A 24,524-nucleotide genomic window follows, 5' to 3' on the forward strand; every position below is an offset into this window, starting at 1 on the left:
AGTATTCAAAACAGTGTGGTACTTGCATAAAGATAGACACATAGACCAGTGGAGTAGGACTGAGAGTCCGGAAATAAAACTTTATATCTGTGGTCAATTGATTTTTAGCAAAGGAATCAACACTGTTCAACTGGGAAAGAATAGTCTTTTCAACAACTGATGCTGGGACAACTGGATAGCCACATGCAATATAATAAAATTGAACTCTTACCTCATGCTATTACACAATCTATCTAGAAGTAGATGTAACATGTAAAAATAAAAACAAACTACAAAACTTTTAGAAGAAAACACAGCGATAAATTTCTGTGACCTCAGATTTCACAGATAATTCTTAGATATGATACCAAAAGTATAAGCAACAAAATAAAAAATTTTAATTAGATTTCATCAAAAATAAAAACACTTCTGCTTCATGAGAAACTATCAAGGGAAGTGAAAAGATAAAAAGAAATTATTTGAAAATTAAATTTATGGTAAGGTACTTTCTTTCTAGGATATGCAGAAACATTACAGTTCAACTAGAAGAAGACAACCCAATTAAAGAATGAGTGAGGAACCTGAATAGATATTTCTATAAAGAAGTTATATGAATGACCAATAAGCACATGAAAAGATGCTCAGCATCATTAACTACCTGGGAAATCCAGACTGAAACCACAATGAGTTTTCTTTCACCTTATACTCACTAATATGGCTATAATCAAAAAGTCAGATTATAAGTGTTAGCAAGGATGTGAGAGTTGGACTGTGAAGAAAGCTGAACACCAAAGAATTGATGCTTTTGAACTGTGGTGTTGGAGAAGACTCTTGAGAGTCCCTTGGACTGCAAGGAGATCCAACCTGTCCATTCTAAAGGAAATCAGTCCTGGGTGTTCATTGGAAGGACTGATGCTAAAGCTGAAACTCCCAATACTTTGGCCACTTCATGCCAAAGTTGGAAAAGACTCTGATGTTGGGAGGGATTGGGGGCAGGAGGAGAAGGAGACGACAGAGGATGAGGTGGCTGGATGGCATCACTGGCTTGATGGACATGAGTTTGAGTGAACTGCAGGAGTTGGTGATGGACAGGGAGGCCTAGAGTGCTGCAATTCATGGGGTCGCAAAGAGTCGAACACGACTGTGCGACTGAACTGGACTGAACTGAAGGATGAGAAGTATCAAACTCCTTATAGACTGCTGGTGGGAATATAAAATGGTATAGCCATACTTGAAAACAATCTGGTGATTTGTGAAACTTTTCCATATGTTACCTTTTTACCCATAAATTCCACACCCTAGTAGATACCTCAGAGAAACTAAAATGCATGTCCACACAGAAATTAGTAGAAAAATATTTATACCAACCTTATTAATAATAGCCAAAAGATGGAAATAACCTGAATTCTATCAGCTTACAAATGGATAAATGAAATGTAGTATATCCACACACTGGAATATTATTTAGTCATAAAAAGTGATGGGTTAGTGATACATGCTACAATATTTATGAATTTTGAAACCATGATGTTAAGTGAAAGCAGCTAGTCACAGAATGCCACATAGTATGTGAATTGTCCAGAATGGGTAAATCTATAGAGACAAGAGGGGTTTCCCTGGTGGCTCAGTGGTAAAGAATTCACCTGTAATGCAGGAGACCCAGTTTCGATCCCTGAGTCAGGAAGATCCCCTGGAGAAGAGGACATTGCAACCCACTCCAATATTATTGCCTGGCAAATCCCATGGACAGAAGAGCCTGGCAGCTTTAGTTCAGAAGGTCACAAAGAGTCAGGGAGGCCAAAATGACTAAGCAGAGACATATTCATAGAGACACAAAGCAGGTTAAGGGTTACTTAGGTTTGAGTTGAGGGCTTAATGTGAATATAAGATGGTAATACCTAAAGAGTTCATGGTTTCTTTTTATGGTGATGGAGACTATAAAATTGAGAACAATGATGGTTGTATATTTCTGCCTATATATATATATATAACCGAGTGAGTTATACCCACTCGGTAAACTGTATGTTATGAGAATTATATTTAAATGAAACCACTATAAAGAAAAATAAAACATTTGGTGAAGAATTGAAGATAGGAAAAAAAATTTTTGAGAAGTTCTATAATAAAAAGGAATTTAATGGGGCCAGAATTAGATGATATAACATGGTCAGGGGAAGTTTTGGGTTTTTTTTTTTTATTTACTTTTTTAAATAAGGAAGCACAACTTGGAGAAAAAGGAGCAAGAAATTTATGGAGGATGTTTAGGTGCTGAAAAGAGCATGTGAGACAATTTAACAAAGACAATGGCTTTATGACAAATATTCTATTAGAAAACTTAGTTAATTCTAATTAAATAAACATTGATTTTGACCCTAAATAACTTGAGCTAATCAAGCCAAGTTTACTACTACTTATTTATGAAACTGGATTTTTTATCTTTTTAGTCCTAAAATCAGTTCCCATTCTATTCCATAATCTGAGATTTGGATAATGCTATTTAGATTATTTTTACAAATTCTGATCACTCTTTTGAGTCCCCAATTTCAAATATATATATATATATATATATATATGTGTATGTATGTATATTTGGGAGAAGGCAATGGCACCCCACTCCAGTGCTCTTGCCTGGAAAATCCCATGGACAGAGGAGCCTGTTAGGCTGCAATCCATGGTGTCGCTGGGAGTTGGACGCGACTGAGTGACTTCACTTTCACTTTTCACTTTCATGCATTGGAGAAGGAAATGGCAACCCACTCCGGTGTTCTTGCCTGGAGAATCCCAGAGACAGGGGAGCCTGGTGGGCTGCCGTCTTTGGGGTCGCACAGAGTCGGACACGACTGAAGTGACTTAGCATAGCATAGCATATATACATATTTATAAATATATAAATATATATATTTATATATATAGTGTTATATATATATATATATATATAAAACACTCTAGAGTGTTATAAACTCTACTATATATATGTGTGTGTGTGTGCATATATGTATGTACATATATATTCTTTGTATCATACAACTCTGTTGTGACTGTGTTTGTTGTTTTGGTTATAATTATTTCAGTTAGCTGTAGCATAGGTTTAGGCTTTAAATAATAACTCCAGGTTTTCTGCTGCTATAATCTTATTTACTTCATTAATCTCAGTCTCATTTTTCATACCAATATTTAATTATAATCATACTAACCTGTATCTTGATTGTCTGTAATGATATTAAAATGATACATAGAAAGAACCTCTGCCCTTTGCCCACTGTTCAATATGCTTTACAATTTTGATCACTTTTCTCACATTTTGTGCTTAATATCACATGAAAAATTTTTCTTAGCATGTGTCTACTCAGTAATTTCAGTCAAAATCAATAATTATCTGATAAAAATACACTAATCTAGATATGGTAACCCTCATTTTAAATCAAAATATAGCTTTGAACTTATCAGTGGAGAAAAATAAAAGAACTCATTATCAGTTCCATAAGTCATTCAGTATCTTTACATATTACTTTTGGTTGAGAAAGAAAACTTTAAGTAGTTTGTCATTCCCTGAGAGGTGTAATTATTTAACTCATTAGCAGGAGTCAAACTGACTGCTAAATTTTGGTGAGTCATATCAAATAAGCAAAATCTGAATGTTTTTCTAGTAACTTCTTTCATAATGTCAACTTTGAAAACCAAGAAATAATACAAAACAATGTTTGTAACACTAATGAATATTCTTCTTGATGCAAAAAGGGTAACCTAAAACACTTCTTATTAAAAAAATTCAGTTCACCCCAGCAGGCTTGGAAACCTGGTGCAATCTGAGTTTTACAAAAACAGTAATATTAAAGTTGTTATTAATCTCTCATCTAGATGACAGAAATTCAGAAGTCCTTGAAATGTTTTCACCTTTAAAAGTGCTACTTTTAAAGCTACTCCTTTTTTTTTTTCAAAATGTACTTCATGTTTCCAAAATCAAATGAAAACCTCAGTTCACTTTTTTCAAGTCTAAAGGCTAATTAAAGGTATGTCAAATATATATTAATACTCAATATTAATTGAGTGCAATTTTGGACATAAAGAATCAGTTAATAATAAATACTTATGTTTGCACTTACAGGAATATGTAAGTTGTAATATTTACTTTAACTCTTCCTTTTAGTTTCTGAGAATGTACACTATACATACATACACATATACATTCATTTGTACACTGAATGTATTATATCATTTTGATTGACCATAAGACACATAATTTCCCACATTATCTCCTTTCTGATATTTTAATGCTTTAGTAGTAAAGAACCCACCTTGCAGGGAGCGAGCTCCGCCCCTGGCAAAGGTCATGAGGAAGGAGGCTTGGCATACGCAAAGGCGGGATCAAGCCTCAAGAGTCTCCCTGGAAATTCTCGAGCAATCTACCCCCAAAACTAGAGTCTGCCTACTTTCTGCTTTGTGCTTTCACCTACACCTCTGACTTTACGGGGGGCTGTCCCCCACTACCTCTCTCTGAAAAAAGAGTTAGCTTACAGCTCCAGTTAATAATTCCTGGGTGTGACAGTGTTTCAACCTACAAACTCCTTTGGAAGTCCTCTAGCCTGCCTGAATAGGTTTTTTTCTGGCAACATGTGATTGTTCAGGGCCTCCCAACTGTGAGAGGCAGGAAATGTTCTAAACTGTCTAAACACAGATTCCTTTGAGTAGTTAAAAGATTGATTAGAAATTGTATTGGTGAAGGGTTTTTCACTTGTTGGGCCAATGTTTGCTGCTAAGTCTCCATATCCCTTACCTACTGTGTCCTTGGCGGTGTATTGATTGATATAATGGGTGTATAGAAATGTAAGCAGTTGCCTCAATGTTTGTAACCTTGGACCCTTGAGTTAATTCTTTTCTTGATTGAGCCCACCTCACCTTTGCCCTATAGGAATGCAACTTTCTCCAATGCTTTTTGGAGGCTGGTGCCTGACTTTAGAATAATCACCTTTAGAGAAAAATAAGTTTCTTAAAATGTTAACAGGCTTCCTGGCCAGAAGATGATGTAAATCACCTAAACTTTTGCATATGATATGTTTGAAAGCCTGGCTTCGATAAGAATCAGGAACTGCTGTCTTTGCATGACTCTACCCCCTTCCCCCATTATCCTCTATGCACAACTTAAGGTATAAAACTACTTTGGAAAATAAAGTATGCCCTTTTGTTCACCGAAATTTGGTCTCCCCATGTCGTTCTTTCTTTCACCTTCTAGCTGAACTTTTCCTCTGAGGCAGGGAAGCTCGTCAAGCCTACTAATTTTGCCTGGGCTTCTAAGATCTGACCTGGGAGGCCTTAGTGTCTCCTCTCCTTCGGGAGAACGGGAGGATGCCTGCGGCCTTCGTAGGTGACGTAAATTCCCTGCTTTGGAATTTTATTCAGCCTCTTTTCTTCACTGAATTTCTTCGCTGAGCTATCCTTATTTCACCACTCTTTATATCCTTAATAAACATTTAATTAAGCAGTTGTTTCCTGATCCTCGCCGACGCCGTCCCCGCTTCGAATTCCCTGTATCAGCCGGGGCTGGTCCCCGGCACCACCTGCCGATGCAGGAGACATAGGTTCAATCCTTAGGTCGAGGAGATCCCCTGGAGGAGGGCATGGCAACCACTCCAGTATTCTTGGCTGGAGAATCCCATGGACAGAGGAGCCTGGTGGGCTACGGTCCATGGGGTTGCAAAGAATCGGACACGACTAAAGTGACTTTGCATGCACACATGCATCATTGATGGAGTCTTACATTGCTGGTGGATAGTTAGGCAGTAAGAATAATGCACAATAGTTGTCATTGCTTGGCATTTGGCTTATATTTTCCTCTTTGTATACATACCACAGTGATATAAATATTTTATAATGCTGTTATAAAACAATATTGTATTATAGTTTCAAGGTATTTTTTTTTCTTTTTTGTTGATACATAAGATAATGGTGGAGAAGGCAATGGCACCCCACTCCAGTACTCTTGCCTGGAAAATCCCACAGATGGAGGAGCCTGGTAGGCTGTAGTCCATGGGATCGCTAAGAGTCAGTCATGACTGAGCGAGTTCACTTTCACTTTTCACTTTCCTGCATTGGAGAAGGAAATGGCAACCCACTCCAGTGTTCTTGCCTGGAGAATCCCAGGGATGGGGGAGCCTGGTGGGCTGCTGTCTATGGGGTCACACAGAGTCGGACACGACTGAAGCGACTTAGCAGCAAGATAATGGTGACTTAGATTCAAACAGTGATACCTTAGGTTTGATAATATACACAACAAATACATGTACACATTGACTTGAATTCATTTCCAAGCATATCTCCCTTCAACCCAATATTGTTGAAAAGCAGTTTGTACTCATTCTATTTCCTCCCTGCCTGTCCACTGTTTAATTTATTGTTTGACTTTTGTTCCCATCATTGAATAACCCTTTCTGGAAAAATGTAATCGATGACTTCTGAATATTTAGTTATCACCCTTGGCATCCTTGCTGAAATTCACATCTTTGACTGATTTTTTTTCTTGAAATATTTTTCTCCCTTATCCCTTTGGGATTTTCCTTAATTTTATACAGTATTAGTTGCCATTATTTCTTAGTCTTATACATTGGGATTTCTTCCTTAAGACACTTAAATCTTGCTATTTCCAACAGTTTTATATTCAATTTTCTTCTCACTCAAGAAATGGTATTAACTTCATTTTAATTTTATCTAAGAATATGATTTCAAACATTGTGTTTGCCAATAATTCCCAAATCAATACAGTTTTCCCAGACATATCTTTGAGAGTCAAAATGTATCCAACATTTTATTATGTTCCCTTGATAATTTCGTACCCATATCAAACTCCAAATATCCAATAATGAATTATAACTATTTACATGTTATTTAAAATTTTTTTCTAGGAAATATTCTTTGATCTTCATATTCAAACTGTATCTCATCCTGGTTTCTATACGTTTATCTACACCATAATCTGCATTGTTTCTTGCATTAAGAATCAGGAACACAAGCAGGAACACAACACTTTATTTCTTTATATCTTCACATTAAATTAACAAAAATCCCTTCTACCAATCAGAATGGCCATCATCAAAAAGTCCTCAAGCAATGAATGCTGGAGAGGGTGTGGTGAGAAAGGACTCCTTCTACACTCTTGGTGGGAATGTAAATTGGTACAGCCACTATGCAGAAGAGTAAGGAGGTTCTTTTAAAAACTAAAAATAGAGTTACCACATGATCCAGCAATCTCACTTCTTAGCATATATCCAGAGAAAAACATGGTCTGAAAGGATCCATGCACCCCAATATTCATTGGAGCACTATTTACAGTAGCCAAGACATGGAAGCAACCTAAATGTCCATAAACAGAGGCATGGATAAAGAAGATGTGATACATATATACAATGGAATATTACTCAGATATTAAAAAGAATGAAATAATGCCTTTTGCATCATGGATGGACCTAGAGATTGTCTTACTGACTGAAGTAAGTTAGAGAAGTAGAAATACCATACGATATCCCTTATATGTAGAATCTTAAATGATACAGATGAACTAATTTACAAAGCAGATACAGACTCACAGACTTACAGAAAGAATTTATGGTTTCCAGGGAGGGAAGGATGGGGGAAAGGTATAGTCAGGGAGTTTGGAATTGACACATGCACACTACTATATTTAAAATGAGTAAGCTGCAAGGACCTACTGTATAACACAATGAATTCTACCCAATGCTGTGTAATAACCTATAGAGGAAAACACTGACAAAGAATAAACGTATGTATAACTGAATCACTGCTGTACACCTGAAACTAACACAACATTGTTCATCAGCTATACTCCAAAGTAAAATAAAATTTTAAAAAGCTATGTTTAGGATCAGCAAATTCTGCCTTCTAAATACATCTCTGAACCTCTCGCCTTTCATTCCTTCTGCTACTTTATTAATTTAGGTCTCTTCCAAAATAGTTCACTATTAGAAAGACCCCTGTCGTAGTGTTCCTTCTGAAATTTATTCTTTAATCCTTCCTTAATATTGCTTCAAAAGTGATCATTTGGAGGAAAAATAAATCCTGATTATTTTTCTCTCTTAATGAAACCCCCTTAATAGCTCCCTCTTCTCTTCCAGAACAAGTCTAAACAACCTAGCATGTTTCTTGATAAGTTTGATGATTATAATACAATACTGTTGACTCTATTCACCTTACTATGCATGACATCTCTAGGACTTATTTACTACTCATTGCAAGTTTGTATCCTTAAACAACATTTGTCCTATCCCCCCCACCCCCATCCCCTAGTAACCACCATTTTACTCTCTTTTTATTTTCCACATATAAGTGGTATCATACATCATTTGTCTTTCTCTATCTGAGTAGGTCTTAATTATTCCAGCCACTAAAAACAAATGAAAATTTTATGACATGATAAAGAAGCTAATTATTGCTATGTTGTCAATCATAGTAAATACGTATCAAATCAATGTGTTTTACAGCTTGAATTTACATAATGTTATATGTCAAATACATTTCAGTTTTAAACAATAAATAAACATCCTAACATGCTATAACCTGGCCTTGATTACATCACCAGGGTTATCTCCAGCTATACCTTACATTCAAATTGAATTATTCAACAGTTCTAATCTTTTCTAACTGCCAGCTGCTCTCTCCTATCCTTTTCTAATGGTCATTACCTTTTATTTCCTTCCTAGAAAATTCCCATTTATCTTTAAAATGTAGGTCATAAATGACGAAAGATGTTCCCTGACGCTCTTACTGTTGTACTAAAGAAATTGTACTGTTTGTTTGTGTATCTGTCTTTGCAGCTAGCCTGTGGGTGTCTTGAGGGGGAAACAAATGTTTCCTCATTCATCTCTATGTCTGCATTTCTGTGCACAAGTCCCAGAACTTAATTGGAGCTTCATCCATGTTTACTAAATGACTAGTGAGAAAACAGTGAATAAATATACAAATAAACTAAAAACTGAATAGATAAACAGCTTTTCAAAATTAAAATTAAGAATAATTCTATTCCTTGTAAGCCTGACTTTGTTATGTAGTGGATAAGATACATCCTAGGTGTTAGCGTCACTGATGTTTTCAGCCTGTAAAATGTACCTTTATCTGTCTCTTTCCTGTTCTGTGCTAAGTTGTACTGTTATTAGAGAAACATGATTGAAAATATCAAAAAGAGGAGGACATTAGAAAGCAAGTTAAGGGTGCTCCCTGGCTGTCCAGTGATTAAGACTTTGACTTCTAATACAAGGAGTACAGGTTTGATCCCTGGTTGGGGAGCTAATATCCACATGCCTGGAGGCCAAAAAAAACAAAACATAAAACAGAAGTAATGTTGTTACAAATTCAATAAAGACTTAAAAAAAAAGTTAAATGTTCTGAAACAGAAGATTTTAAGGTAAAGTTTGTAGTTGCCTAGAAAGATTTATTAATGAATGAGATGTAGGGGGGTCTGTGGACTTTCTGAAATTGTACACAGAAGGTGAACTGCATGTGAAAGGAAAGAATCCAAAGACAAAATAAGGAATTGTGTGACAAATGATGCTTGCTTATAAGTATGGCTCTAGAAATTCTGCTACTAAAATGAATCAATACACTAAAACAGAAAACTTCACCAAAATCTGCTCTAATTATTTGATACTACAGAGGAAAACACTCCAAAACTTACTTGCCTCATATAATTGATTTTCGCTTTGCTGTGTGAATTAATAGGACTCCCGTGGACATCTCTTGCCTTGAGGCCTTAATGCAGTTGCCATTCAACACTGGAAGGTTAGAATCGGTTGAATCCTCACCTGGTCTGCTCATCCAGTGAGAATTATTCCCGTTGCTAGGAGACTGGAAGATCAGCTGTTGATCATTGCATCAAAGAGAGGAGAGGGGTTAAGAATATGATAAAAGCACCCACCCCATGTGCAAATGTCTCAGGACAGGATACAGAAGTTGCCAATCCAGTCAAGGATACACCTGAAATAAGCAAAGCATCCTTCTCCACTCTATTCTATTTATCAAGGCAGTCACAGGACCCTCCTAATGGTTGTTTTTGTTGTTTTAAATAAGAAGACAGCTTCTTATCTCTTGATGGAGGAGGGGCAACATCACATTGCAGAGCTGTACATTATATAGTATATTTAATGTGTATACTATACATTCTCTAAGGTGGTCCTGTTTCATTGTTCTTACATAATTTATCCTGTTTAATTATTACAAATATTCACCAGCTATTATAAATAGTTGTTGAATCAACTATAGGAAAATTTTTTAAAAATCCAATATGTTGCTTGGTCAAAGGAATGCTAATGTACTTGGCAAATTGGAGCTATATTAAAACTCAGTTAATTCTTCACCATTGAAATCATTAATAGGGCATAGCAAATGTAATCAAAAATTCTTTTAATGTTCTTTAACATTAATTGAAAGTGTCCCTCTTTTCTCAGCAAACAACCACAAGTTCATCTGGTGAATAAACACATCGTAAATGATGTCTGTTAAAATGACTTAATCATTGATGTACCATCATCATCACTTCCAAAATGTTCTAAGGTTTTTGAGGCATAAATTGCCACATGTGCTTTAAAAAATACTGTGTTCCTTTTATGACTGTATCAGGATATTTCTACTCTATATCATTTCTGGGGGGAAATTTCTATCATCCTAAAAAAATAATTAGTCCATTTTGACATACATCTTTAGAAATATTCAGAATTGTTCAATAGAAAAGTTTGTCTTGAAACACCTGTAGTTGTTTTCCTATTAAAGTATTTTAAAGAAATATTTAGCCCTTAATAAGAATATTAGTCATAATATCCTTCCCTCTTTTTCCTTCTCGCAGCCAAAATAGCAAAAATATTTAAATCAGTGATGCTTTTAAAAATAAAATAAATGTCTTCATGATATAAGGAAAAGTAACTGTAATAAAAAGACAGTGATGGGACTTCCTTTGTGGCCCAGGGGTTCAAATCTGCCTACCAGTGCAGGGGACATGGGTCTCATCCCTGGTCTGGGAAGATCCCACATGCCGGAGAGCAACTAGCCTGTGCACCACAGCTACTGACCCAAGCTCTAGAGCCTGCGAGTTACAGCTACTGAAGCCTGTGGGCCTAGAGCCTGTGCTCCACAACAAGAGAACAGTTCCCACTCAGGACAGCTAGAGAGAATCGAGCACAGCAATGCAGACCCAGCTCAGACAAAAATAAACAACAACAACAAAAAACTTAGTGACAAATTGAAAACATGCTTGCAGCACACGACAAAAACATTCATTTTTGTGAGCAGAATTTACAGGGCTCCAAATAAAAAGTAAAAGTGGATACATTAGGTATGAAACAATTTTGTTTATAAGATTAAATCTTAGGCTCTGTTTCCTCTAGGGAAGTCTGGGGACTCGCAAAGAGTAGAAATGGGTGGAGGAGACGGTACTAGGGGTGGGGTGGGTGCACAGTCAGTATTGTAAGACCTTTAGCGGAACCCTTAGACTAGGGTTAGAGGTCATGGTCCACCAACAGGAAACCTGTCAGCAGTCCTCGCCAGAGTGTGGTGAGTCCGGGACAGAGGCCTTCTCCATGCGCTATCCAGGCCCTCAGGGCAGGTGCGTGAGATGGGGGCCCAGGACAGTTTGGGGACAGTGTCCAACAGAGCCACAGAGCCCTCGCCATGGGTGACAGGCCAGATCCAGGCCACAAAGCAGTAGAAGTGAAAGTGAAAGTCTCAGTCGTGTCCAACTCTTTGTGATCCCATGGACTATACAGTCCATGGTGTTCTCCAGGCCAGAATGCTAGATTGGGTAGCCTTTCCCTTCTCCAGGGGATCTTTCCAACACAAAACCATGAACCTCTCCCTAGTCCCTGCCTCCATGACCTATAAGCTGCAGAGGACGATACGAGCATGGTCCCCGGAGCCCTGGGCATCTGGAGGATATGACCCTGGCTACTAAGGGAAGAGTTTCCCAGCTCCTGTCTCTCTGTTCATGTTTCCACACTTGGTCCAGCATTGATCGGTTGTCCACCCCGAGGAGGTGGCACGAGGTTAGGTTGGTGTGCAGGAAATCTTACAATGTCATTTCAGGCTTGCCTCTGTGGTTGGGACCTCTCTCAAAGAGCGTGATTACTGTGAACCAGGGATTAACCCGATTGGAAATTGCTACAAGTGTGTCTCTGCAGCTTAAAAATGAACAGCCTGAGGCCTGCCTGGGTCCTGGGCACCAGGCACCCAGAGAGAAGAAAGTTGGATGAGGTCTGGGACCCGGCTCTGAGGTGCTCCCAGCTGAGACCTGCACTGTCAGCCAGGGCAGGGCACTGGACAGAGGACCCTGTCTGGGTGCCGGATACCCTGCCCTGCCCAGGACCCCCTCCTCCTGGCCTGGGCCTGGACCCCAGAGGTAGAGGGTGGTGCCTGGGACCTGATGCTTTCTTGTCAGAACTGAGAGTAGCGTTTGTTTTGGGGGGAGGTTTACAGCAACATTAGGGCTTCCCTCATAGCTCTACTGGTAAAGAACCTGTCTGCAGTGCAGGGGACCTGGGTTTGATCCTTGCCTTAGGCAGGTCCCCTGGAGAAGGAAATGGCAACCCACTCCAGTACTCTTGCCTGGAGAATCCCATGAACAGAGGATCCCGGCAGGCTACAGTCCATGGGGCCACAAAAGTCGGACTTGACTTAGTGACTAAACCACCACCACCACCACAAGAACATCATGACCTGACCATGACCTGACCTCAAGAACAAAGACTCTGACCCCAGAAGTAAGCAGGCCACTCCCTCAGCTTTCCTAGAAAAGTGCTTTGCTGAAAGTTTTCTGAGTGCTCAGCTTTGTTTGTTTGTTTGTCTTTTCTCCTTGTGTGGCCCTGCAGGAAGGCTTTCTCTGCTCCAGGCTCCTGATTCTTGGTGTTGTTTGGCCTCACTGTGTGTTAGGAGCACAGACTTGTGATCAGTACCAATATGATATTCTAATCAAGAATAGAATCTCTTTTTATTCTCAATGTGTTAGATTTGTCCCTCCTCAGCCCGAAATGTTCACTCTCAACTATATTTGGGGACAGAACATTCTCACTCATATAAATTATTTTCTTAATCAAAGAGGAATGTGTGAGCCTGAGATTCAATCTTTGAAATAAAATGTTTACTCTGAAAAGCCAAACGTGTGCATAGAATCACAGTAGCAGTTGGACAGTTGCAGTTGGACTCATCCTGTGCAGAGTCCAGTTAATTCTGAAGGTTCTGTGATGTGTGGTCACCACAGTAATGTGGTGATACACATTACGAATTCTGTACCCAGTGCCAGTTGGTTCATGTATGGTGGCAAAGGAGAAATGGATAACTTGAACTGTTGTTTTGGAGGTAGGTTCCCACTGATCCTCTGAAGGCTGTTCCTTCAAATAGGCTGGTTAACTTTACTGATGAATTTTCCTCATCTTTTTTAAAATTTTTTTCCATCACTCTAATTTATCTACAGAGTTATAAATGTGTTTTATAGTCTTGTTTTATTCCTTAAATTATATTTTGATTCTCCTGTCAGCTGGCTGCCTTAAACATCTTCCTAAATTTCCAATTTCCCAATGCTAGTTTTGTATACATTCTTACCAGAGAACAGATGTAAAGAACTAACAGAGGAGAACCATGATGTCTCCCCAACATCGGACATTATAGCAAAAGGGAATTACATCTCAACTCTTGTCAAATGTTGCTGCCCAAATCTACAAACACTAGCAGTGTAAATCCAGAGACTTGGAAAGAAACTGGGATTTACTGGTGGGATTCTCAAGGGCTGATGTGGGCTGGATCGTTGTTTGGCTGTTGCCAAGGAGTTTAGTGAGATGGCATAGCGCTGTCGGGTTAGTAGGATGAACATTTGGTCACTGAGGGAAGGAGTCTGTCTGTTGATCCTCAAGGAGAATCTAGGGTTACAGTCTCCAGGCTGTGAGGATGGAGATGATTTTCAAAAAGAATATGGGGCTCTGTTGTCTTCCACTACAGGGTCTAGAGCATGACAAGAAGTTGATAGAGTCAGAATTTTAGTGGGGGAAGATTGAACTCCTGCCCATTCTTAGCTAGCACTTGGTCCAGGCTGCTCAAATAAGAGTTCAGTTCAGCTGTGAGACTGAGCATCTGAGACTTAATTTAGCCACCAAAGCCCAGCTCAGATGTCCACCTCCCCAGTTAACTCACATTAACTGCTCATCCAGACTTGGTCAAGTTAAAGGGAAGCTAATTCTTGGTAGAGCCATCATGTGACCTTTGGTTTAGAAGGTTCTGGGCTCTGAGCCAACTTGTTGGCCAAACAGACGACTGGTCACTTAGCAAGGTGAACTGGGCTTTGGGAAGGCTGCTCGTGAGATGGTTGAGTGTGTGAAGAAGCTTTGGAGGATGGACAGAGTTGGAATCCTGTGGTCTTTCTGAGGGGCTTCGCTCAGAGCCAGGATCAGACTTATATTTTGGATCAGGAACTGAAATATAGAGACGAGAGCTAGGAAGATTTGAGCTCCTTTTTAAGGCTGAGGCATTTTCTCCAGGGCATCAGCTCTCATCCACAGAAAACCAGGGGCAGGATAATTTGAGTTGGGGGTAGGGTTGAGGTCCTGATTAAGGGGGTTTAGCGCAGGTCTCAGGGGTGCAGGCATCTGTGTCTTCAGGTAACCATCTACAGTCCTGTCCCAGATCCACTATATATCATTGTTTGACCCTTGGAAAGTCTCTTCACTCTCTAAATTTCAACACCTTCTAACGTAACATATGGATTACAGCCCCAACTTTGTCTACCTTCCTCTTGAACAGGGCTGGATGTCAGAAGAGGTGATAATAGATACTCTCCATGAGCTATAAAACCTTGTTTGTGTGAAAAAGCTGAAGAATAAGCTTCCATCCCCCCTTATTGGAGCCATCAAAATGCCCTCTCTGCTTTCAACTGCTACTGAAGGTCCACCTTATTCTTACTATCATTCAAGGTTGAACACTTACAGAGATATTAAGAAGCACCAGTCCTTTACTTCTCTATTTATTTATTTGTATATCTATCATTTATTTATTTGGCAGTATCGGGTCCTAGTTGTGGCACATGGGATCTTCATCACATCGTGCAGATCTTTTGTTGCAGGGTACTGACTCTCTAGTTGTGGTGCTTGAACTCAGTAGTTGCAACATGTGGGACTGGAGTTTGCCGAACAGAAATCAAATCCCGTCCCCTTCTTTGCGAGACATATTCTTACCCAATGGACTGCTGGGGAAGTCCCTCCTTTATTTTTCTAACATTTTACCTACATTTAATCATTCCTGGCTTCATAATACTAAAAATAGGCCATGTTAACATTTCTCTCACTCAGGACAGGGAACTGAGGCAAAGAGGGATCCATACATCTTTCCCCAGTACCTGCTTCTCCTAAACGGGATTTGAATCCAGTCCATCAGGCATGGTCACCATGCTCTGCTGAGTTTCTGGCTATCAGTTTAATAGAGATATTTGCACACACAGCCAGTCTGTTGGGTGTTTTCAGTGCACATCAAACTTCAGATCTTCCTAAGTCCACCTTGGATTCAGGAGGCCCTGCTAGGCATCTGGTAAGGAAGGGGACCAGAAGATTGAATTGTGGATCAATTATTATTAGTTCCTGGGTGATCCTGTGCCGGCAAGGTGTTGACACCTCTCACCATTATAATGCATTTCACAGGAGGTTTCATCCAGAAGGCGAGAAGAAACATCCCTCAGATGCAAAGAACATCAAGAACTAGCTGGATGAAGACACTTTGTTGTTGCCCAATTAATAGGGTGAACCCTATAACTGACTCAACTGAAGGTACTGTGGAAATTTTCCCATTAGGTTCACTCAAGAATAATTATTGTAGTATGCTCAGTGCCTCATATTTAAGAAAAAAACAAATATTAAGCAATGTTCTTCTTTTATTTCATGTGTTCAAATTGCAACTATATCAGTTGGTACCGCTTTAACTATGAAAGGAAAGATGCATTCTAAATTCAACATTTGGTTCATGCTTAAAAGTGAAGATGGTCTCTAGCTATGGTTTGAAGATTAGCTAATTTTTTAACACTAGCTGTGATGTGTTCCCCCCTGAAGTCATGTTTCAGGATTTCTTTAAATTATTAGACTTTATTTAAAGCAGGGTTACGTTGACATAAAAGTTGTATGGATTATACAGAAAATTCCTGTATCATATCACTTCAGTTTCAGCTATCAAATTGTACTCACAGATAACATATGTGTGGTACATTTTTTACAATTAGTAAGGAAAGATATTTTTAGTAATTCAAAGTCTAACATTGTTAGTTCATCTAGTATTCACACTTTGTGTTATATTCTGTGATATTTTATTTTATTTTATTTTATTTTATTATTAGCGTGGATTTTTCTTTTTTTTTTTAATTAATTTTATTCTATTCTCAAACTTTTTTAAATATGCACATTTAAATTATAGTACCATACAGAAATCTGCACACTAATGTTCACAGTGTATTATTAGTACTTAAACTCTAGAAACAACCCAAAGACCATCATGTGATGAATGGATAAATGAAATGTGATATGTACTCAGAATGGAATACTATCCCACCATAAAATGAATTAAGGATTGAAATATGCTATAAAATGGATGGACGATTAATACAAACATTTATTATAGTTAGTGAAATAAGGCAGGCACAGAAAGACAAATATTGTATGCTTCCACTGGTTTAAGGTACACTGAATAGGCTAACTCATGGAAGCTGGAAATAGAAATTACCAAAATGAGGAGGCAACAGAGAAGGTGGATAATGACTTAATGGGTACAGAGGTTATATTGGATCTGATGAAAAAGATGTAGATGGTGTTGATAGATACACTAAAATGTGAATATAGAAAAATCAAGATTGCTGGGAGAAATATCAATAACCTCAGATATGCAGATGAGACCACCCTTATGGCAGAAACTGAAGAACTAAAGAGCCTCTTGATGAAAGTGAAAGAGGAGAGTGAAAAACTTTGCTTAAGGCTCAACATTCAGAAAACTAAAATCATGGCATCCGGTCCTAGCACTTCATGGCAAATAGATGGGGAAACAGTGGAAACAGTGGCTGACTTTATTTTTCTAAGCTCCAAAATCACTGCAGATGGTGATTGCAGCCATGAAATTAAAAGACGCTTACTCCTTGGAAGGAAAGTTATGACCAACCTAGACAGCATATTAAAAAGCAAAGGCATTACTTTGTCAACAAAGTTCCCTCTATTCAAGGCTATGGTTTTTCCAGTAGTCATGTATGGATGTGATCGTTGGACTATAAAGAAAGCCTAGCACTGAAGAATTGATGCTTTTGAACTGTGGTGTTGGAGAAGACTCTGGAGAGTCTCTTGGACTGCAAGGAGATCCAACCAGTCCAACCTAAAGATCAGTCCTGGGTGTTCATTGGAAGGACTGATGTTGAAGCTGAAACTCTAATACTTTGGCCACCTGATGCAAAGAAATGACTCATTTGAAAAGACCCTGATGCTGGGAAAGATTGAGGGCAGGAGGAGAAGGGGATGACAGAAGATGAGATGGTTGGATGGCATCACCGACTCAGTGGACACGGGTTTGGGTGGAATCCAGGAGTTGGTGACGGACAGGGACGCCTAGCGGGCTGCAGTTATGGGGTCGAAAAGAGTCAGACACGGTTGAGCGACTGAACTGAACTGATGGAACTTTTTAATTCTTAAAAATTATGAAAAGAATAAATACAATGTATTTCTGATCACAGTGCTCAATCGCCAAGTTATGTCTGTGAGCCCATGGACAGCAGCAGGCCAGGCTTCCCTGTCTTTCACTATCTTCTGCAATTTGCTCAAATTCATGTCCATTGAGTCGATAATGCTATCCAGACATCTCGTCCTCTGTTGTCCCTTCTTTTCCTCCTGCCCTCAGTCTTTTCCAGCATCAGGGACTTTTCGAGTGAGTCTGTTCTTTACATCAGGTGGCCAAAGTATTGAAGTTTCAGCATCAGTCCTTCGAATGAATATTCATGGTTGATTGCCTTTATGATTAACTGGTTTGATCTCCTTGCTGTCCAAGGAACTCTCAAGAGCTCTTCAGCACTGCTGTTCTAAAGCATTAATTCTTTGGCACTCAGCCTTCTTTATGGTCAACATCTCGCAACTGTACATGACTACTGAAGCATAGTATGATTTTTAGTGCTTCCCTCTGTCAGACTGAGAGTTTCAAGTCTATCAGGTTCCCCTTAGCTAGAAAGCTAAAGGCTCTCTGACTCATTTCTGAAACGTTCATCTCCTTTGCCTTCCTCCACCCATAAGAAAGGTTGTCCAACAGATTTCAGCCCACACTTATTAACCACCCACATCCACACACTCCCCGCCATGTGTCCACATTAACAAAGTCTTCCCGATCAGCATCACAGATGTCCTGACAATTCCTCTATGTCCTCCTAGAGCTCCCTGAGGACCAGCTTGAGGAGCTATCCATTTCAACGTTGGAGAAAGAGGCTCTGCCCAAATCCATAGTAAGTGCCTCCTATTCATTTGAGATAAAAGTGTTGCTTCATGACTTTATTTTCTAGCTGAATTCAGATAAAGGTTCAAAATATTCAATACAGTTCATATAAACAGTTTTTAATTTAATGGATGCATTTTTCCCAGAAGATAACTTATTCAAAAGGATATTTTCCAAAAATGACAACATTAATTAAAAACTGGAATCGGGAGCAGTTTCCTCAGCAGAAACTGTTCCTTCTTGAAATGAAAGTTTTAACTACTGGTGAAAATGAGCTGGAGAGATCTTCCAGGAGGAGCTCCAGCCTTTCCCACAGGTGTCCTCTATGTGTTCTTTTGGGGCTACAGACTCAACAACACATTCCCATTTGGTTTTCTGAAAAGAAAAAGAGAACAAAGGACCTGAATGCACAGTACTCTAGATGCTGACACCCTCACACTCTTTTCTTCTTTCTAATTGCAGGCATGTGAACAAGCCAGTGAACACGGTAAATATTCAGGGATCATCCCTCTGATGAAAATAATCTAGTTGATCAAGGTGACAATCTCTTGCCAGCTCTGTTTGGAGAGTCTCCCTGATGCTGGATTCCTAAAGGGGGTGAAGGCAGGGGGTGCGGATAAGAGACGGATCTCCCAGGAAAGAAAAATGTCCGTGCTGTATGGTACCTGGAAACAACTACATCATTTAGATGCGTGGGTTTGGGTCCCATGTGTGAGCCCATGCAGTGTGATTCTCAAGCTGTCTGTGTGTGTTTCCTCAGGAGATGTTTCCCTCTTATACAGCACAAGTCAACTGTGAACTTTCTAAACACTTCTCATCACACTGTGCACTGGCTGTAGATTACCTAATTCTTTCCTCAGCTCAGTCATTCCTCAAGTTCGGTTAATATTCATTTTGCTCGAATGGAGGTGGTGCTGAGATAAATGGACCAAGCTATTGACCTCCTAAGTGGAAAAGAATAAACTGAACACCTCGGGGTGGTCCCACTGTGTCTGCTCTGGACCCCTGACCTGCACTTATCACTCAACCATGGGATCCTCAGTCATGGAGCAAGGGGGTCCCTGCATCTACGTTTATGCCTGGAGGTACTAGAACTCCAGAGGTCCGAGCTGTGTCCCTCATTGTAAGATGGGCTCAGTGGTCATGGAACCCAGGGCAAACATAGGTGGATTATTGCCAACTTTGGCACAGTCATTATTGTGAAAAGCATATTGGCATTCACATCCTCCTGGTCAATTCACAGATCTGAAAGTTGCATTCCCTTGTTTAGACAGTACAGGCCATATCTGTTGGTGCTAGTGTCATTGCTTAACCAAGGACAAAAGCAGATTGTCATCAGGGAGATATTTCATTGTACTGGGTGACATTACCATAAGCCTTACATTGGTTAAAGCCTTTAGCACACTCTCAAGGGAAGGTGTCAAATAGATCTCAAAGTGGAACTTGACACTCTGCTTGGGACCTTGACTCTTGTTGTAAACTTCCTGCACACCTGGATCCAAGAAGGTCAACGTTTACCCCATGCTTTCTCTCCATGATGAACTGTCCCACGAAATGTATGGCTTCAATTAGTGTGAACAGACACTGACTCAGTGAACGTGCAAACATTGTTTGGAAAATCAAGCCTGGGAAATAACATCGCATGATTGATAATAGCTATTTGGAAAGGTAGTATTGAATTTAGTCCTCTAACAAGAGTTTACTTTTAATCGAGAATAAAGTCTCACAGACTTGGTAAGTACAATGGCTGAAACAGCACATCCTGAGGATGCAGTGATCCAGGAAGAAATCCAGAAGATAGGTGTGATTTACCAGAAGCTCTAAACAAGCAGGAGGGTCATGGGTCTCTGTCTTTGAAAACTGGCATGCACTGTATTGTTTCACTTTTCCCCATTGGTTTGGTTATCACCAGTTAAATGCAGGCACTCTCTTTCATTGCCTTCCTGCTTGTCCCCTTTCTTGTACTTCATCCAGCAAAGAGGAGATTTCAAGAGCAGCTGAGTCCATAGTTACTAACCTGTCATGTACTCATTCCACCCCATGTCCCATCAAACAAACAAACAAAAACCCTGAGATTTTTGTAAGCAGCCTCTCCTCTGTCCTGATGGCCTTCTGTTTCCCTCCAGCTCCCCAGGAGGACCTGGTGTTGGAACTGCCCCAGGCCGGGGCTGAGGAACCGCCTCTCCGACCCCTGGAGGTAAGCTCAACTGTCTGTGTCTCACATAGATGCTGTTTCACTTCTTTCTGTTTCATTCAGTTATAGTAATCTGACAATGCATTTTAACACTTATGTATGCAATTCCTTGCTGGTGAAATATTGAGGTTAAATCTGTTATCAACACAGACCTGATTCAAAAGGACACTAAAAAATACCGTCAATTACTACTGTAGGACTTTCATCAATAGAATTTTTTCCTCCTGGAAACTGAAATATCTTAAGTGAAAGAGCCCAGCCTTTTCAACAGGAGTCCTCTCTGTTTTTTGGGAGACGGGGGAGCATTGACCAAAGAGTTTTAGTTATCTGAGGACCAAATTCAGATTACAAAGACTTACTGAAGAGAAGCTGACACCCTCACAGTGTTTTCTTCTCTCTAATTACAGGAATCCAGAGCAGCCTATGAACACGGTAAATATTCAGGGATCATCTCTCTGCTGAGAAACAGTCTAATTAATGAAGATGGGGCTATCTTGCTTGCTCTGGTTGGAGAGGCGCCCTGATGCTGGATTCCTACAGGGAGTGCAGGCTTGGCGTGCAGAGAAGAGACTGATCTCCCAGGAAAGAACAATGTCTGTGTTCTATGGTCTCTGGAAACAGCTACATCATTGAGATGCTGTAGGTTTGTGTGAGGAGAAGGCAATGGCACCCCACTCCAGTACTCTTGCCTGGAAAATCCCATGGATGGAGGAGCCTGGTAGGCTGCAGTCCATTGGGTCGCTAGGAGTTGGACACGACTGAGTGACTTCACTTTCACTTTTCACTTTCATGCATTGGAGAAGGAAATGGCAACCCACTCCAGTGTTCTTGCCTGGAGAATCCAAGGGACAGGGGAGCCTGGTAGGCTGCCGTCTATGGGGTCGCACAGAGTCAGACACGACTGAAGCGACTTAGCAGCAGCAGCAGCAGGTTTATGTGAATCAGGTTTGGGGGACCAGGTGTGGGCCCATGTGGTGTGATTCTGAGGCTCTGTGTGTTTCTGTGTGTCTGTGTGTTTCCTCAGATGTTTCCCTCTTACACAGCAGTTGACTATAAGCTTCCTAAACACTTCACATCACCACTGCACATTGATGATACACTACCTGATTCTTTCGTCAGCTCAGCCATTCCTTAAGTTTGCTTAATATTCATTTTCCTCAGATGGAGATGGTGCTGAGAAAAATGGCCCCAGCCCTTGACCTCCTAAGTGGACAAGCCAAACAGAGAACCTAGGGGTGGTCCCAGAGTGACTACTCTGGACCCCTGACCTGCACTTACCACTCAGCCTTGAAATCCTAGTCATGGAACAAGGAGGTCCCTGCATCTATGTTTATGCCTGGAGGTACTAGCTTCTAGAAGTCCAGACCATGCCAATCATTATAAGGTGGGCTCACTGATCACAGAACCCAGTGCAAGCAAAGGTGGATTAGTAGACAACTTAATTAGCACAGTCATTAGTGTGAAAGGTACCTCAGGACTCACATCCTCCTGGTCAGCTCACAGATTCTGAGAGTTGCATGGCCTTGTGTAAACACTGTAGGTCATATCTTTTAGTGAGTGTCATTGGTTAAAGATGGAAAAAATCGGATTATCATCAGGGTGAAATTTCATTGCACTGGGTGACATTACCATAAGCCTTACAGTAACTAAACCCTGTAGAACACACTCAAGGAAAGGTTTCAAATAGATCTCACAGTGGAACTTGATAGTTAGCCTACTCACCGTGACTCTTGTTGTAATTCTCCTGCAGAGCTGGGTCAGAGAGAGTCAGTGTTCACCGCATGCTTCCCCACCATAATGAAATGTCCCAGTAAATGTATGACTTCTGTGAGTGTGGACAGCCACTAACTGAGTTGATGTGCAAGCATTCTTTGGAAAATGAAGATTGGAAAAAATATCACATGATTGACAATAGATATTTGGAAACATAGGATTGAATTCAGTCCTAACAGCTTGCTTTTAATAAAAAACATAGTCTCATAGAACACTTGGTAAGTACAGTAGCTGCAACTGTGGATCCTGGGGAGGCTGTGATCTAGGAAGAAATTCAGAAGACAGGGGTGATTTACCAGAAGCTCTAAATAGGCGGGAGTGTCATGGGTCTCTGTCATTGAAAGCTAGCATGTACTTTAGTGTTTTTTCCCCCCATCGGTTAGGATATCACTAGTTAAATGCAGAATTCTCTCCTTCATCCAGCAAAGAGGATAATTCAACCACATCTCAGTCCACAGCTACTAACCGCCCTCATGCATACACTCCACCCCATGTTCCTATCAAACAAAAAAATGAAACGCTGAGTGATTAGTGAGCAGCCTCACCTGTGTCCTGATGTCTCTTCTGTGTCCCTCTAGCTCTCCAGGAGGACCTGGTGGTGAAACCGCCTGAGGCCTGGGCTAAGAAGCAGCCTCAGAGGACCCTGAAGGTAAGCTCACCTGGCTTTATCTGGGATAAGATTATTGCTTCATTTCTTTATTTTTTATTCAGTTGAATATAGTTATAGTAATCTGACAACATTCATTACCACTGATGTATGCAAGTCTTTGGCTGGGGAAATACTGAGGATGATTCTATTATCAACACAGACTTGATTCAAAAGGACACTAAAAAAAGACAGCATCAGTTACTAGTCTAGGTACGTTCCTCATTCCAAAAATAAATTTGTAATTGCTGTTCAAATTAAACTGAGACATCTTATGTGAAATACTCCAGGCTTCTGGGTCATCCCAGTGCACCAGCCCCAAGCTTGGGCAAAACCAAAAAAATATTGTAAAGTAAAAGTAAATAAATAAATAAAAATAAAAGAACAGATTAAAAGAAAAAAAGAATACTACAGGCTTTTCAACAGGGATCCTCTCTGTTCTTTTTTTGCGGGGGGTTGGTGCATTGACTTAAAGAGTTAGTTATCTGAGGACCAGAGTCAGAAAACAAGAGACTTACTGCAGAGAAAACATGATGCTGACACCTTCACAGTGTTTTCTTCTCTCTAATCACAGGCATATGGAGCAGCCTATGAACACGGTAAATATTCAGGGATCATCCCTCTTCTGAGAAACAACCCAGTTGATCAAGGTGGGGCTCTGTTGCTGGCTCTGGTTGGAGAGGTACCCTGATGCTGGATTCCTACAGGGAGTGTGGGCTTGGGGTGCAGAGAAGAGACTGATCTCCCAGGAAAGAACGATGTCTGTGTTCTATGGTACTTGGAAACAGCTACATCGTTTAGATACTGTGGGTTTCTGTGAATCAGGTTTGGGGGCCCATGTGTGGGCCCATGTGTTGTGATTCTGAAGCTCTATGTGTGTGTGTTTCCTCAGGCTATGTTTCCCTCTTACACAGCGCAAGTCAACTGTGAACTGTCTCAACACTTCTCATCACCACTGGACATTGTCTATATATTACCTGACTCTTTCCTCAACTCAGCCATTCCTCAAGTTTGGTTAATAATTATTTTCCTCAAATAGAGATGGTGCTGAGAAAAACAGCCCAAGCTCTTGACCTCCTAAGTGGACAAGCCAAACTGGGAACCTATGGGTGGTCCCAGTGTGTCTGCTCTGGACCCCTGACCTGCACTTATTGCTCAGCCATGGTCCTCAGTCATGGAGCAAGTGGGTCCCTGTATCTGTGTCCACGCCTAGAGGTACTAGCAGCTCCAGAGTTCTAGATTCATTTTAAGGTGGGCTCAGTTGTGATGAAACCCACAGCAACCAAAGGTGGATCAACAGCCAACTTTGGCACAGTCATCAGGGTAAAAGGCACCATGTGGTCGTATCTTCCTGGTCAGCTCTCAGATCTTGAGAGTTGTGTGGCCTTGTGTAGACAATGTTGGTCGTATGTGTTGATGCTAGTGTCATTGCTTAAACAAGAACAAGAGCAGATTCTA

General features: G+C 40.2%; 1 protein-coding gene across 22 annotated transcripts in view; it reads left to right on the plus strand.

Moving 5' to 3' along the window:
• The window catches only part of LOC139182007 (uncharacterized), a 155,733-nt gene that overhangs the window by 4,915 nt on the left and 126,294 nt on the right, over positions 1-24,524 (plus strand). For 10 of the 22 annotated variants that reach the window (XR_011565606.1, XR_011565607.1, XM_070785479.1 and 7 more), the window contains exons 2-8: positions 15,648-15,773; positions 18,393-18,463; positions 18,916-18,940; positions 20,580-20,650; positions 21,055-21,079; positions 22,999-23,069; positions 23,641-23,748. Coding sequence is in view for 17 of the 22 variants with exons in the window: in XM_070785479.1 (XP_070641580.1) it covers positions 15,686-15,773; positions 18,393-18,463; positions 18,916-18,940; positions 20,580-20,650; positions 21,055-21,079; positions 22,999-23,069; positions 23,641-23,748 (459 nt within the window). In the remaining 5 variants the exon portion in view is untranslated. Of the gene's footprint in view, positions 1-15,647; positions 15,774-18,392; positions 18,464-18,915; positions 18,941-20,579; positions 20,651-21,054; positions 21,080-22,998; positions 23,070-23,617; positions 23,749-24,524 lie in introns of all 22 variants that reach the window. The other 12 variants (XR_011565608.1, XR_011565610.1, XR_011565609.1 and 9 more) reach the window with 2 other exon arrangements.

Source organism: Bos indicus, unplaced genomic scaffold, assembly GCF_029378745.1.
Source record: "Bos indicus isolate NIAB-ARS_2022 breed Sahiwal x Tharparkar unplaced genomic scaffold, NIAB-ARS_B.indTharparkar_mat_pri_1.0 scaffold_57, whole genome shotgun sequence".
Classification (NCBI taxonomy): domain Eukaryota; kingdom Metazoa; phylum Chordata; class Mammalia; order Artiodactyla; family Bovidae; genus Bos; species Bos indicus.